The following is a 12,330-nucleotide window of genomic DNA, read 5'->3' as shown; positions in this document are numbered from 1 at the left end:
GCTGGGCCAGCTGACATGTTCCAGGAAAAGTGCAAACAGGGCCAGTTCACAGCACTGGGTGAAGATCAGACAGGGTATGAAAGGACACAGGTCTGGCGGTTAAGGCACTAGATGGGTTGGGCTGGGTACATGCCCTGGGTGATCTTGGGCAAGTCACTGAATCCCAGGGCCCCACTTCCTGCTTGTATGGTGTAGCCCTTTCTCTCCCCGTCCGTCTGCTCTGTTTAGTGCCTCCATTCCTCCTCTTCCTATGCATTTGTAACACGCCTAGCACAAGGTGGCCGTGTTCCCGGTCAGGACCACGAGGCACAGCTGTAACACTCATTTTAATGGGTCAAACAGAGGAGCGTCCATCACTGCCTTGCAGCCCCCAAAATCGCCTCTCTGGAGGCTGCATGAAGAACGGGGAATTGAAACAAGCATGTTACCCTCTGCATGAGCAGTCACCAGAGAGGGCTTAACTCAGTGGCACAGCAACAGTGCGAAGGCCGGGAGCAGCTGGGGACATCCCCTCTCTGGACTCCAGGGAGACACCGTGGGGCTGGGCAGGGGCTGGAGGGCAATGGGCTCCTTACAACGGAACAGCAGAGGGTTTCCACCACTGGAGGCCTGGGCCCAGAACTCCAGTCAAAAGGAGCATGGGACCAGAGGCACTGTTTTGAGTAGAAGAGCGGTCGGTGCTCCTGTATGCTCTATGCAGGGGATGAAAGCGACTCGGAGCCTTCTAACAACAGGAGCAAATCCCAGCACCCCTTGGGAGATGAGCCAGGCCGTATCTTGGGCTGCTGAGTGAAAGAGGGAGCCAGAGATCAAACGCTGCCTGGTCCCGAGTGGCAGCACTTTCCCTGAGAGCTGAAAAGAGCAGGCCAAGCAGCGCTGTTCACTTGCCTGACAGGCCCTGCTAAGCTCCATTGTCTGCATGTCTGCCAAAGCTGCTGTTTGGGGCCAACCCTCAGTCTGCTGGGCTCAGTGGCCAAATGGCAGCCACGCTGGGGGCAGGGGGACAGGGCAAAGGGGGGCACCACCTCATGATGCCCGATTGGGGGAACTGCCAGCACTAACACCCAGGACCCTGCAGGACTGACTTTGACAACTTAACTATGAGAGGAGGGGAAGGAGGTGAGAGAGACCCTGGGAATAACAAACCTTCCCCATCCCACAGGGGTCTGCAAGGATCAATACAGTAATGATTGTTACTGTTCAGACATTACAGTACCATGGCCCAGATCAGTCCCATAGATCGACTGATCCCAGTGTGCTAGGGGCAGGGAGAGAGGCTGAGCTGCACCCCAGGGAAGGATGTTTTCTCAGGAGTGATCCAGGACCAGTGCTTGGACAATGCATTCGAGGCCTAAAGCAGACATACCGGCCAGTGAAGCATTACTAGCCTTGGCTTGTTGCAAGATCCGGGACTTCACAATCACACCACCTTGTCCTTCCCCACCACCCCCAGAGGTAAAGAAGCCGCTAGCATGCAGGATTGACTCGGGGCCACAGGCAGCCTGGGATCCTCACTGCATTTGACAGGACACAAAACGTTTGCCTGATGCTTCATGAGATGTCAACCTTTGTATCTGTCACCAATCCCTGGGTCTAGTGCGAGGGCAAGCGGGAAATCTGGCACTGGCCTAAGGTCAAACATAGCTAATCCCACCATGGCACAATTTTCACCCCCCAACAACCAGAGCAGCCACACAAGCAAGGCCCTGGGAAACCAGCTCAAACGGTACAGGAGGGTTGACTGCTGGAGAGAGAGGGGTCAGGGGTCCCTCAGCTACTCCCCACCCTCTCTCCTTGGCTGGCTGGATGCCGTTGTTAGAGTGACCTCTGGCTGACTTTGTTTTACAAATTATTTAATCTCCCCTCCTCCGCCCCAACATCTGTAGGGCCAACTTCCAAGCTCCTGTGTCCACCCAGCGACGGGCCCGGCTCTGTGCCGGCGACACAGGCAGAGCCCTTGGGTGCCAGCCCTGAGCCCTGGGGAGAAAGGGGCCCATGCTCTGGGGGAGGAGAGGTGAGCTTGGCAGAACTGCAGCCCAGGGCGTCCCTCCAGCTACTCTAGCGGAGCTGCCGCCGGGCAGAAATGCAGCAGTTTTCGCCCAACCTGTTCCAGACCAGGGTGCGAGCTCCGCTGCAGCCTCTCTCTGCAACTGGAGCAGGCGGCTTTGGGGGCGAGACGGCGCAGCTTCCAGCGGCGGAGCTGTGAAATATGCAGGCCAGCTCCAGGGCTCTCCCTCCAGGAAGCCTTTGCAAACAGCTCCCCCGTGTGGGCAAACATCTCACCAAGCTCCCCAGCCCCGCTCCGCGCGGCTCACTGCGTCGCAGCACTTCCTCGGCGCAGCTGGGGCTCCATCTAGGGTGACCAGATGTCCCGATTTTATAGGGACAGTCCCGACTTTGGGGTCTTTTTCTTATATAAGCTCCTATTACCCCCGACCTCCTGTCCTGATTTTTCACACTTGCTGTCTGGTCATCTTAGCGCCATCCCAGGTGCGTGCAGGTCGGGCTGCCTGCGGAACCCGCAGCTCACCAGCATGGATCACTGACTGGGAAAAGTGCTTTGCTGTGGCTTAAGGACGAGGCAGTGATAATGTATCAAGCCCCTATGATGCAAGGATGGAGGAGCCAGGGTAGGGTAGAGCCTGACATTTAAGAGATCCCCGGTTCAATTCCCTGCCCTGCTGCAGAGGGCCGGGGCAACCTTGGGCAAGTCACTTAGGTTCCTATCCGTGCAAAAGCACAAAGAAACGATGGGGGTAACAGGACTGCCCACCTCACAGGGGGCTGTGCAGCGTGAGGTACTCACACTCCAGCAGTGGGGACCATGTAAGTACTAGAGACAGCCTGTCTGGTCATCATGTCATCTCAGCCATCCCCTGGGTTCCACTCAGCTTCTACCCTGTGAAGAGGGGGAAGCTAATTTTCCTTTTCTCCCTGCCATCCTGGTGCCCATCAGAGGGGCATGGGCAGATGTCTCAACATGGTCGTTCTAGATCCTGAGTGCCGCCCTCGCTGGGCCTTCCCTTCCCTTCCATCTCAGGTCTGGCCCAGTGGTTTGAGCAGCGGGACTGAAATCAGATCTGGGTTAGCTGTGAGATCTTGGGCAAGTGTTGTTCCCTCAATTTGCCCAGCTGTAAAATGGCAATAAAAATAACCTGGGTGAGGGGGCCTCATGAGAATTAAGTGATCAGTGGCTGTGACATTCTTGAGAGCCTCTGATGACAGGTGCCATACATGGTGCAGTGCTGCTCACTCTTCACTCAGACCTACTGGCTCTGCAGCAGCTGCATGGTGCTTGGGCACTCCTACTCTGGAGAAATGAAGTAGGACAGACCACTTCCTGCCAATACTCTGCCTGTCTCGAGCCCACCCACGCCGGTGTTCAGATTGTCCAGGGCTTTAGCAGTTCAGTTAGCCCCCACCAGCCCTGCGAGTCAGGGAAGTGTTCCCCACATTTTACAGATGGGAAACTCTGGCACAGAGGGGTGATGTGTTTGCCCATGGATGTGTGTGTCAACAGCAGAGTGGGGAAAGGAGCCAGATCTGACTTTTAGGCCTCAGCTTCAGCCATTATCTTGTCTCATCCTACAAGCCTCATCCCAGATAACACACACAAATGGCTGAGCCTCACGGGCAGTCATGGCACCCCAGTACCAACCTGCCAGCAACGCAACATGCCATCCGTGTATGCCACAAACAGAGCACATCAGGCACAGTTGGCATTGACTGAGGTTTCATTGTTACACACAAGAATTACATTCCATGACTGGGCCCCACTTATGCGGGGCTGCGTTTTCAACACACAACACAGGCTAAAAGCGCACACAAACGCACCAGCCATACAGTTACCAAACACTTCTTACCCGTTTCAGTGTTATTTGAAATGCAGAGGACAGAATGACAGCAATAGAAGGGTGAAGAGCCCTTTGCCACAGCGCAATCTAAAGTAACCTGGAGACTGAGATCATGGAAAATGAACCATTCATGCCCTAGTTTACCTTGACCCTCTTCCGATGGAGTTATTGTGTTTCAAACAGAATCCAAATCCTGCTCTGCCTCTCCCTCCCACCTCATGCTACTGACGAACTTCTCTGTGTGCCTTTAGTGCATCTTATTAGATGTGTCTAATTTTCTTTTACCCATCCCCAGAGCCACCCCCTTTGCCCCCTCCCCCCCAAAGCTGGCAATCACAAGGGCAGAATGCTGGCTTGCTCAGCAAGCTGGAATCAAAGTTTGAACAGCAAAACCCAGCAGGTGTGGGATGTGATCAGAGAGGCCCAGAGAGCCTTCGCTCCATCTGCACCCCTCCCCGTCCATCTGCCCTAGCAACCTTCAGTCCACCGCAGCCACTCATCTGTCTGCTCTCCCTCTCCCCCAGGCTACAGTGCTTCTGGTTCATTTCCACTCCTGCTATGATCTATAACAAGATATGCCATAATGAGGTCTATGGAGTCAGATATTGTGATGCTTGCTGCATGCCATGGTGCGCCAGACAATGGGCTACTGTACAAATCCCAACCATACCTGGCCCATCTCTGCGAACAGCAGCTGCTGATGGAAACTTGTTTGTCAGAGAACAAGGTCCTGGGCTGCAGGTCTCCCAAGAAGTTATCTCAGAGCAAGCAGCTGCTTTATACAGGTTTCCAACCCAACACAAAGCAGGGACAGTTCGATATTTGTATAGTGCCCAGAGGCCCTCCCTGAGGTCAGCACCCCGTCGTGCGAGGTGCAACAGACACGTAGGGCATAATCCTGGTGCGTGGCTCTGCACTAAGGAAAAGCTCAGTCCGGATTCTGACTGGTTTGGTCGGCAATGCTGCAGGGAGACAGCTGGGTCAGGTTCTCCAGCTCCCATGCGGTGGCAAGTTCCCTCCTAATCATCCCAGCCTGACCTTAAAAACCTCTAAGGAAGGAGATTCCACCATCTCCCTAGGTAACCCATTCCAGTGCTTCACCACCCTCCTAGTGAAAAAGTTTTTCCTAATATCCAACCTAAACTTCCCCCACTGCAACTTGAGATCGTTACTCCTTGTTCTGTCATCTGTTACCACTGAGAACAGTCTAGATCCATCCTCTTTGGAACTCCCTTTCAGGTGGTTGAAAGCAGCTATCAAATCCCCCCTCATTCTTCTCTTCTGCAGACTAAACAATCCCAGTTCCCTCAGCCTCTCCTCATAAGTTATGTGCGCCAGCCCCCTAATCATTTTTGTTGCCCTCTGCTGGACTCTTTCCAATTTTTTCACATCCTTCTTGTAGTGTGGGGCCCAAAAGTGGACATGGTACTCCAGATGAGGCCTCAATGTTGAATTGCACTTCATTAGTTCCCTGAGATGGAAGACATTCCCACCGCCAAGTGGCAGGCAAAGCCAATGCCTTTAGACCGCAGGGCAGGGACTTGGCCCAGCTTTTTGGACCCATAACACAACAGAGAGAGGGGATCCAGTTGGGTTAAACAAGCTGGAGCCACTCAGAATGCAGCTAAAATGTGGAATGTCCTGAGCTTGGAAAGGGCAAGGATTGCTCCTGCCAGCTTCACAGGGTTAATCCAGAGTGACACTGCAGGTGGCATTTCAGAATGAGGAGTGAGTCCTTGGGGAGGGGAAGGATAGCTAGCAACCAAACCCTGAGTGCACAAAAGAATCTGCACGCTCTTTCATTTTCCAGTCGAGTGGGACTGGGCAGAAGACGGCACAAGGCAGCAGCATGTTCACAGCAAGAGCCATCACAGGGCATCACAGCCCTTCCATGGGTCTCCACGCCGCTAGCACATTTGCCTTGCCTCTGCTGCCACCCACACCCACGCAGTGATAGTCTGCTCACTGCATGTGTCCCCACACTAGCATAGTAGCTGATCCTCAAGGATAGCAGCCTAGCAGAGCTACTCTTTAGCCAGGGCTGTGGTGCAGAGGGTCCCAGGTGAAAACCCCACTGATGACACATACAGGGAGGTGTGGGGGGCAGGACATTGGACATTCTGTTGTTGCAGTGCCAGCTGGTTAGCACCTCAGGCTCCTGTTCTCTGCTCTGGTCCTTCATCCCCTCCACAACTGCTGGTGAGACAGCAGCAGAGGAAAAGGAAGAGGGTGAACTGGTGGCATCCCCAAAAGGGAAATGCAATGCAAGCCAGTGGGGCACCTTCTGAGATACTGGAGGCAGACACCTGCCACAAGTCCTGCCATTAAAATGGTTAAATATGGGAACAGTGCGAGTCATTCAGCTCCCACCCCAAACATGGCCCTAGGAGCTTTGCTGCTGACTAAGGCTACATCTACACTACGGGGACTATAGCAACACAGCTCCGTCGCCACAGTGATGCCAGCACATACCTACAGTGTCAATGTAGCCTACAGCTGGAAGGGGCTTTTCCATTGGCATAGGAATGCCACCTACCCGAGTGATGGTAGCTAGCCTGATGAAAAACTGCTTCTGTCACCTCAGCTGTGTCAACACCGGGGGTGCGGTCAGCACAGCTGTGGCAGTCACGAGCTCTGGAGCTATGCTGACCTAAATTTTCAGTGGAGCCCAGGTCCAAAGCCCAAGTCATTGCGAGTTATGAAGCCTCCACAGCTAGTAAACCTACCCCAGGCTACACCTGCATCCTACCCTCAGGCTACACAAAGCCATTCCCAGCCCATGAAAACCCTAGGGACACTGCAAACTTGGTTCTTTCCCATTATAACCCACTGAGCTAACCCATGGCCTCTGCCCCAGAGCGACCCACAGATACAGACCTGCCATTGCAGCAGGGGACAATCAAGGGCAGAAGTCAAGTGCTGCAACTGGCCTTTGAAATAGCCGCTTCTCCGAGGGGGATGTGGAGGGTGCCAAGCAACCACCTCCCCAGGATCCCCTAACCCCATCCTTGGCTAAAGTTAACTCAGTGTTTGTCAAAGGACCATGCAGAGCCAAGACCTTTGCTCATCCACTGGATGGGTACAGCCTGGGCAGGAATGTGCACGTTTCCACACCCAATGCCACCTGTCTATGGCACCACCCTCACCATAGGATCTAGGTGCCTCAGGCACAGCTAGACCACCAACTCATTTCACACAGGCCCATTTCACACCCCACATTGGCAAGAATCCAGGCAAAAGGCCGCATATCCTTCCAACTGCTCCCTCAGCCTGCTGGGCCCTTGGGGGGTCCAACTACCACAAAATCCAACCCTCCTGCCTAAGAAAAGCCTGGGGCTCTGTGAGGACTTGCATGGGTCGGGGCTCGGGGGGGGCACTGCAGGGAGAAGAGGGCAACGGAAAGCCCAGAGTAACATTAGGAACAATAATTAATCCAGTTTGAAGAGAATCTGGGGCCTATTGCACCCAGGTGCTCTTCTGCCTCATTTACAATCCCAGCAGCCCCAGGGGTCGAACAACAAGCAGAGATTGCCGGTGGAGTTCTGCGTGCAAAGATGGGCCGGGGCTTTCCACTCAAAAGCAAAGGGACTCATCCAGGGGCAGGACCAGCTGAGCTGCAGTGCTCAGGGGCAGGGACTCCAGTGTGAGCCAGGAGCTTGAAATTGAGCCCTGGGTCAAACCTGAACAAAAAGACATTAAGTGTCTATCTTAGCTGTGATCTGCCAGCTCAGGACCTATGCCTACAGAGCAGCTCTGTTAAACGCACAAGGGAAAATGCTCATTAGTACAGGGAGCGAAGGGACTAGCCCCAATGCATCCATGTACTGTGGAACGAAGGCAGAAGGGCAAGTGGGAGCTCAGACTTGAGGGGGTGTTGGGGGGGCAGAAGGGGATGGGCAGGCTGGAGCTCAGACCCAGGGGTGGAAGGGGGGAGAAGAGAGGGGGATGGGCAGGTCAGAGCTCAGACCCAGGGTGGGAAGAGGCACAAGGAGGAGGGGAGGCCGGAGTTCAGACACGCACCCTTTTCTTCGGTAGATGAACGCCTGTGGTCTGGTTCATGATCACCAGGGCAGGGTAGAAGGGCAGTGCCAGGCAGAAATACCAAGCTATTCCTTTGATCTGTGCCTGGAACCAGTCAGAGAAAATCCCGAGGACTACAGTGAAGGTGGCCAGCAGACACACAACCAGGCCACATGTGACATGGTACAGCCTCAGCCGTGCCACAGAAGAGATCCTCAGCAGCTGGGGGAAGCGCAGGCTAAGCCCACACAGAGCCTGCCCACAGGTGGCAGCCAGAGTCAGGACACCTAGGAGGCTGTGCCAGGAAACCAAGTGCGGGAGCTCGCTCCGATTCTTGCTGGAGATGATGAAGGCCAGGCCCAGTGTGGCAGCCACAACCACTAGCGTCTGCGCGGTCCAGTGCAGCCACACTTTCACCTGGCGGGAGCAGAGGCAGAAGGGCGAGTTCTCGGGCGAGAAGAGCAGGATGGCTTCGGGGAGGCAGAGGCAGAACTGGGGACACAGGAGACCATTAGCAACATGACACCCGGCTGCCCCCCACCCTGCCCAGCAGGAACACTGGCCAAGGACCCTGCGTGGGGCAGCACGTTAACCCAGAGACAGAAGAGCACAAGGGGCCTTTAGGGGTAGAAAGAAAAGTTCACGCGTCCAGCCCTGAGCCACTCTCATGGGTAGAGTCATGAGATCACCACCACCAGTAACAAGAGGGCTCAGTTTACATAAGGGGGAACAGGCAAACTTGGCCTTGTCCCTGTGAGTTAGTTCAGTCCTAGCAAATCATGTAGCAAATACCTCTCTGGAGGTATTTAAGAGTAGGTTAGATAAATGTCTATTAGGGATGGTCTAGACAGTATTTGGTCCTGCCATGAGGGCAGGGGACTGGACTCGATGACTTCTCGAGGTCCCTTCCAGTCCTAGAGTCTATGAGTCTATGTAGAGTCCTGCTCCCAACATCAGCACCAGCGCTTTGCAGGGCAGGTTGATGCTGCCGCAGCGTTAGCATGTCGCATGTGGACACTACATCTACCTCCAACCTCTTTCCAGGGGTTGTTTTGAAACTAAAAAGCCCCCTATTGCATGTTCCTGGGAACTTTCGAGACCTTCCTCCCACTCCAGCGGCGCTCAGGTGCGATACGCGCCTGCAGCCCCCATGTTTCTATTCTGTGGGGGTAGGGGGAGATAAGGGTCAGAAGCAGGGCATTCCAGGCTCAAATACATGTCCACTTTTTATTATTATTTTTAAAGCTTCAGGGCATGTTGCTATTCCCTAAGGCCTGTCATGGGAAGAGGGTTCCTGGGGGGTTAGAATTTGCCTTTTCATTGTTTTAATTTAGCTATGCTTTTAAACTAGTGTAAACGTGTTTGGAAAATTGTAACTGATGGCTAGTTTATCAACCAAAATAAATAATTCTCATCTATTTCATACATAGTGGAAACCATCTTTAACTCCTGTCAGTGTAAGAGGGTCTTGCCTCCCACTGTACATTGAGAATTCCCAGATACACACACTTCTCTTACTGATGTTCACAAACCTCTCACTCTGCTCCAGATGAAATCCCTTCCCCCCTGAACCCTTGCTCTCAGACATTGGCACAGCCGCTTTCACTACAAACTGACACTGAACCACATCTGGAATCAGCCATCTGCTCAGGGCTAAGAACTACCATTTGGGGGCATCTTGCCAATCAGGAGAGCACCTACTTTAAAGATGTGGGGAATAAATTCACTGTTGACACCTGAACAGATGCTCTAGAGTCTGCGCTTCCTCTCCAACCACCACGTCCACCGACTGAAACACTGGAAACCAGACCTCGGGAGTGAATGGGACACACAAGTCCTCAGGAGGATAGCACTTGCCGCAATAGATCATGGGCTGAATCCGACAAGGACAAATTAGTGCATGCTGCTAAGGGTGTCTCCATCTGCAGAGTGGGACCCGGGGTAGGGGGGAGTGAAGCCAGAGCTACAAGCTAACATCTCCAAAAGCAAACCAAAACAGCTATAAACCCGGGGACATTTCTAGTAGCTAAACACAAAAAAACTTACCGCTATAGACATGAAGACAGGGTGCCAAGAAAACAGACCTGGGAAGGAAAGAGTCAACACTTCTGGTTGGGGCAACACTTAGCACTAAACAGGAAATGATGCTTCATTCACCCATTCTGTACTGGAGCACTTCTCATTACCATTCCTCTCCCCTGGCTGTGGAGCCTGATGGGGACAATCAAGCATGGAGGGTCACTCAACTGTCTGGTGCTCTGGGCTGAATCCTGTTTTCCTGATGGATTTGGGAAGGCATGTGGAATACAGCATTTCAGTCCTTTCTCCCCCTCACCCCCATCCCCACCCTTGGCAAGGTTTATTTCTATCCTTGGAGATAATATCCCTTCTCAGAGTTAATCAGGGACGAGAGGAGACATGCACATGGGTAATGCTGGGACAGGAAGGGCTCTGGCCAGCCCCAGGAAGGAAGACACCTCATTTCAGAGACCTGGGACAGGGAGGATGTTCTCCACAGTGGAAGAGGGGTCCAGAAGGGGGTTGGGAACTGACTCGGTGCAGACCCCAATGCCTCAACACGGGGGCACTATGCTATAGGAAGCAGGGTGGAGGCTTGGGAGGGGGCACTCAGTTGTTCTGCAGCCCACTTACCAGTAATTACTAAGAGGGAACCCCTGACTCTGGCCTCACGTTCCCCTCCCTCAGCCTGCTGCATCCCTACAGCCCATCACTTCCTATCCTGCAGCACCTTCTCTGGCCCCTGCACCCTCCATTACCCCCCATCCAGCTTCACCCCAACACTCATCTGGGCCCACCCAGTTCATGCCCAGTTCATGCCTCCCCTCCCCTGGCCCCACACTCCATCCCTGCCCCTCCACAAACCCCCATCAGCCTCCTCCCCAGACCACGCCTCCCCTACCCCTGCCAGCCCTGCATCCCAGTCCTTTCCCCAGCCAGCCCCTCCACTGACCTCCCCAGTCCCTGCCCCCCTCAAGCCCCTCTCCAAACTACGCCTCCCCTGCCCCAGCCCCAGTCCCAGTCCCCGCCCCTTAACCCTTCCCCCTGTCAGCCCCCACCCCACTCACTGGTGCCGGGCCGGGAGAGCAGCAGCAGGAAGAGGGTGAGACCCAGCGCCACCAGGTGCGCCAGGAGGCCGGTGCCCCGCCGCAGCCAGCGGGAGACGCGGGACTCCGGGGGCCCAGCCTGCATGGCGGGACCGGGAGCGAGTCCCGCCCCAGCAACACCGACCTGCGGCGGGCTGGGGAGGGGCCAAGGGCGTGAGATGGGGCCGGAGGGGAGAGGGAGGGGTTAAAGGGGGCAGAGGGAGGGTGGAGCTAGAGAGAGGAGCAGAGGGAGGGGTGGCTGGGAGGGGGAGGGACCAGAGGGGAGAGGGAGGGGTTAAAGGGGGCAGAGGGAGGGTGGAGCTAGAGAGAGGAGCAGAGGGAGCGGTGGCTGGGAGGGGGAGGGACCAGAGGGGAGAGGGAGGGGTTAAAGGGGGCAGAGGGAGGGTGGAGCTAGAGAGAGGAGCAGAGGGAGGGGTGGCTGGGAGGGGGAGGGACCAGAGGGGAGAGGGAGGGGTTAAAGGGGGCAGAGGGAGGGTGGAGCTAGAGAGAGGAGCAGAGGGAGGGGTGGCTGGGAGGGGGAGGGACCAGAGGGGAGAGGGAGGGGTTAAAGGGGGCAGAGGGAGGGTGGAGCTAGAGAGAGGAGCAGAGGGAGCGGTGGCTGGGAGGGGGAGGGACCAGAGAGGAGAGGGAGGGGTGGAGCTGGAAGGAGGAGCAGCGGGAGGAAGGGAGGGGCCAGGGCCAGAGGGGAGAGGGAGGGCGGAGCTAGAGGGATCCTGTGGGGCTCGTGGGAGGATCTGGAGGACTGAAATTAGGGTGACCAGACAGCAAAAGTGAAAAATTGGGACGGGGGGGGGGGTAATAGGAGCCTATGTAAGAAAAAGACTCAAAAAGCGGCACTGTCCCTATAAAATCCAGACGTCTGGTCACCCTAACTGAAATCCTAATGGTGGAGCAGGGGTACCTTCCTCTTTCCCCCTCCATAAGCCACTCTACTTTCTCCCAAAAGCCTTGACCACCTCCCTTTGGGTTCATGGGGCACAATCCATCTTCTAGGAGGGCAGTCAGCCTGGAAGCCAAAGCCCCATCATCCCTTTGGGCTGGCATCTCTCTGGGGCTGGTTCCCTGCTGTGCCAGCTGGCAGCCAACATAGGCCGGGACTCCAAAAGGGGCAACTCCATGGGCATTTGAGACCCAGGCCCACACCCCAGCAGCATGAATTCAGCCTTTCCACACAGGGACGTCGCCCAGGGCTCCTGGGCCTGCCCCGTGGGCACGCTCTGCTGGCCTATGGCTAGCAGAATGAGGCTGGGGAAACTCCACGAAGAAGGATCTGGTCACAGACACCCCTCCCACTTGGATGCTAAGGGCTTTTTCTAAACCACTCCCCTGCC

General features: G+C 55.3%; 1 protein-coding gene across 2 annotated transcripts; it reads right to left on the bottom strand.

The window, feature by feature from the left end:
- Positions 1–6,053: 6,053 nt before the first annotated feature.
- Positions 6,054–11,176, bottom strand: LOC127052598 (probable transmembrane reductase CYB561D1). 2 transcript variants are annotated; one of them, XM_050956452.1, is made up of 3 exons: positions 10,952–11,176; positions 9,921–9,958; positions 6,054–8,366 (listed from the first exon to the last, which is right to left on the bottom strand). In XM_050956452.1, exons 1-3 carry the CDS (start codon positions 11,082–11,084, stop codon positions 7,863–7,865), a joined length of 675 nt encoding a protein of 224 aa, XP_050812409.1. In that variant the 5' UTR covers positions 11,085–11,176; the 3' UTR covers positions 6,054–7,862. The 2 variants fall into 2 exon arrangements, with proteins under 2 accessions (XP_050812409.1, XP_050812410.1); XM_050956453.1 differs by having other exon boundaries at positions 10,961–11,176.
- Positions 11,177–12,330: the final 1,154 nt, after the last annotated feature.

This window comes from Gopherus flavomarginatus, chromosome 5 (genome assembly GCF_025201925.1).
Source record: "Gopherus flavomarginatus isolate rGopFla2 chromosome 5, rGopFla2.mat.asm, whole genome shotgun sequence".
NCBI classification, from domain to species: domain Eukaryota; kingdom Metazoa; phylum Chordata; order Testudines; family Testudinidae; genus Gopherus; species Gopherus flavomarginatus.
This window is presented reverse-complemented; position numbering and strand designations above follow the sequence as displayed.

What these genes read in the sequence shown, in the direction of transcription:
- LOC127052598 (XM_050956452.1), bottom strand. Translation starts at nt 11,084, where the DNA reads ATGCAGGCTGGGCCCCCGGAGTCCCGCGTCTCCCGCTGGCTGCGGCGG. An exon ending in GCCCGGCACCAGTGAGTGGG is followed by an intron (nt 9,959 to 10,951) that starts GTGGGGGCTGAC and finishes TTTCCTTCCCAG; the next exon opens with GTCTGTTTTCTTGGCACCCT. An exon ending in CTGTCTTCATGTCTATAGCG is followed by an intron (nt 8,367 to 9,920) that starts GTAAGTTTTTTT and finishes CTGTGTCCCCAG; the next exon opens with TTCTGCCTCTGCCTCCCCGA.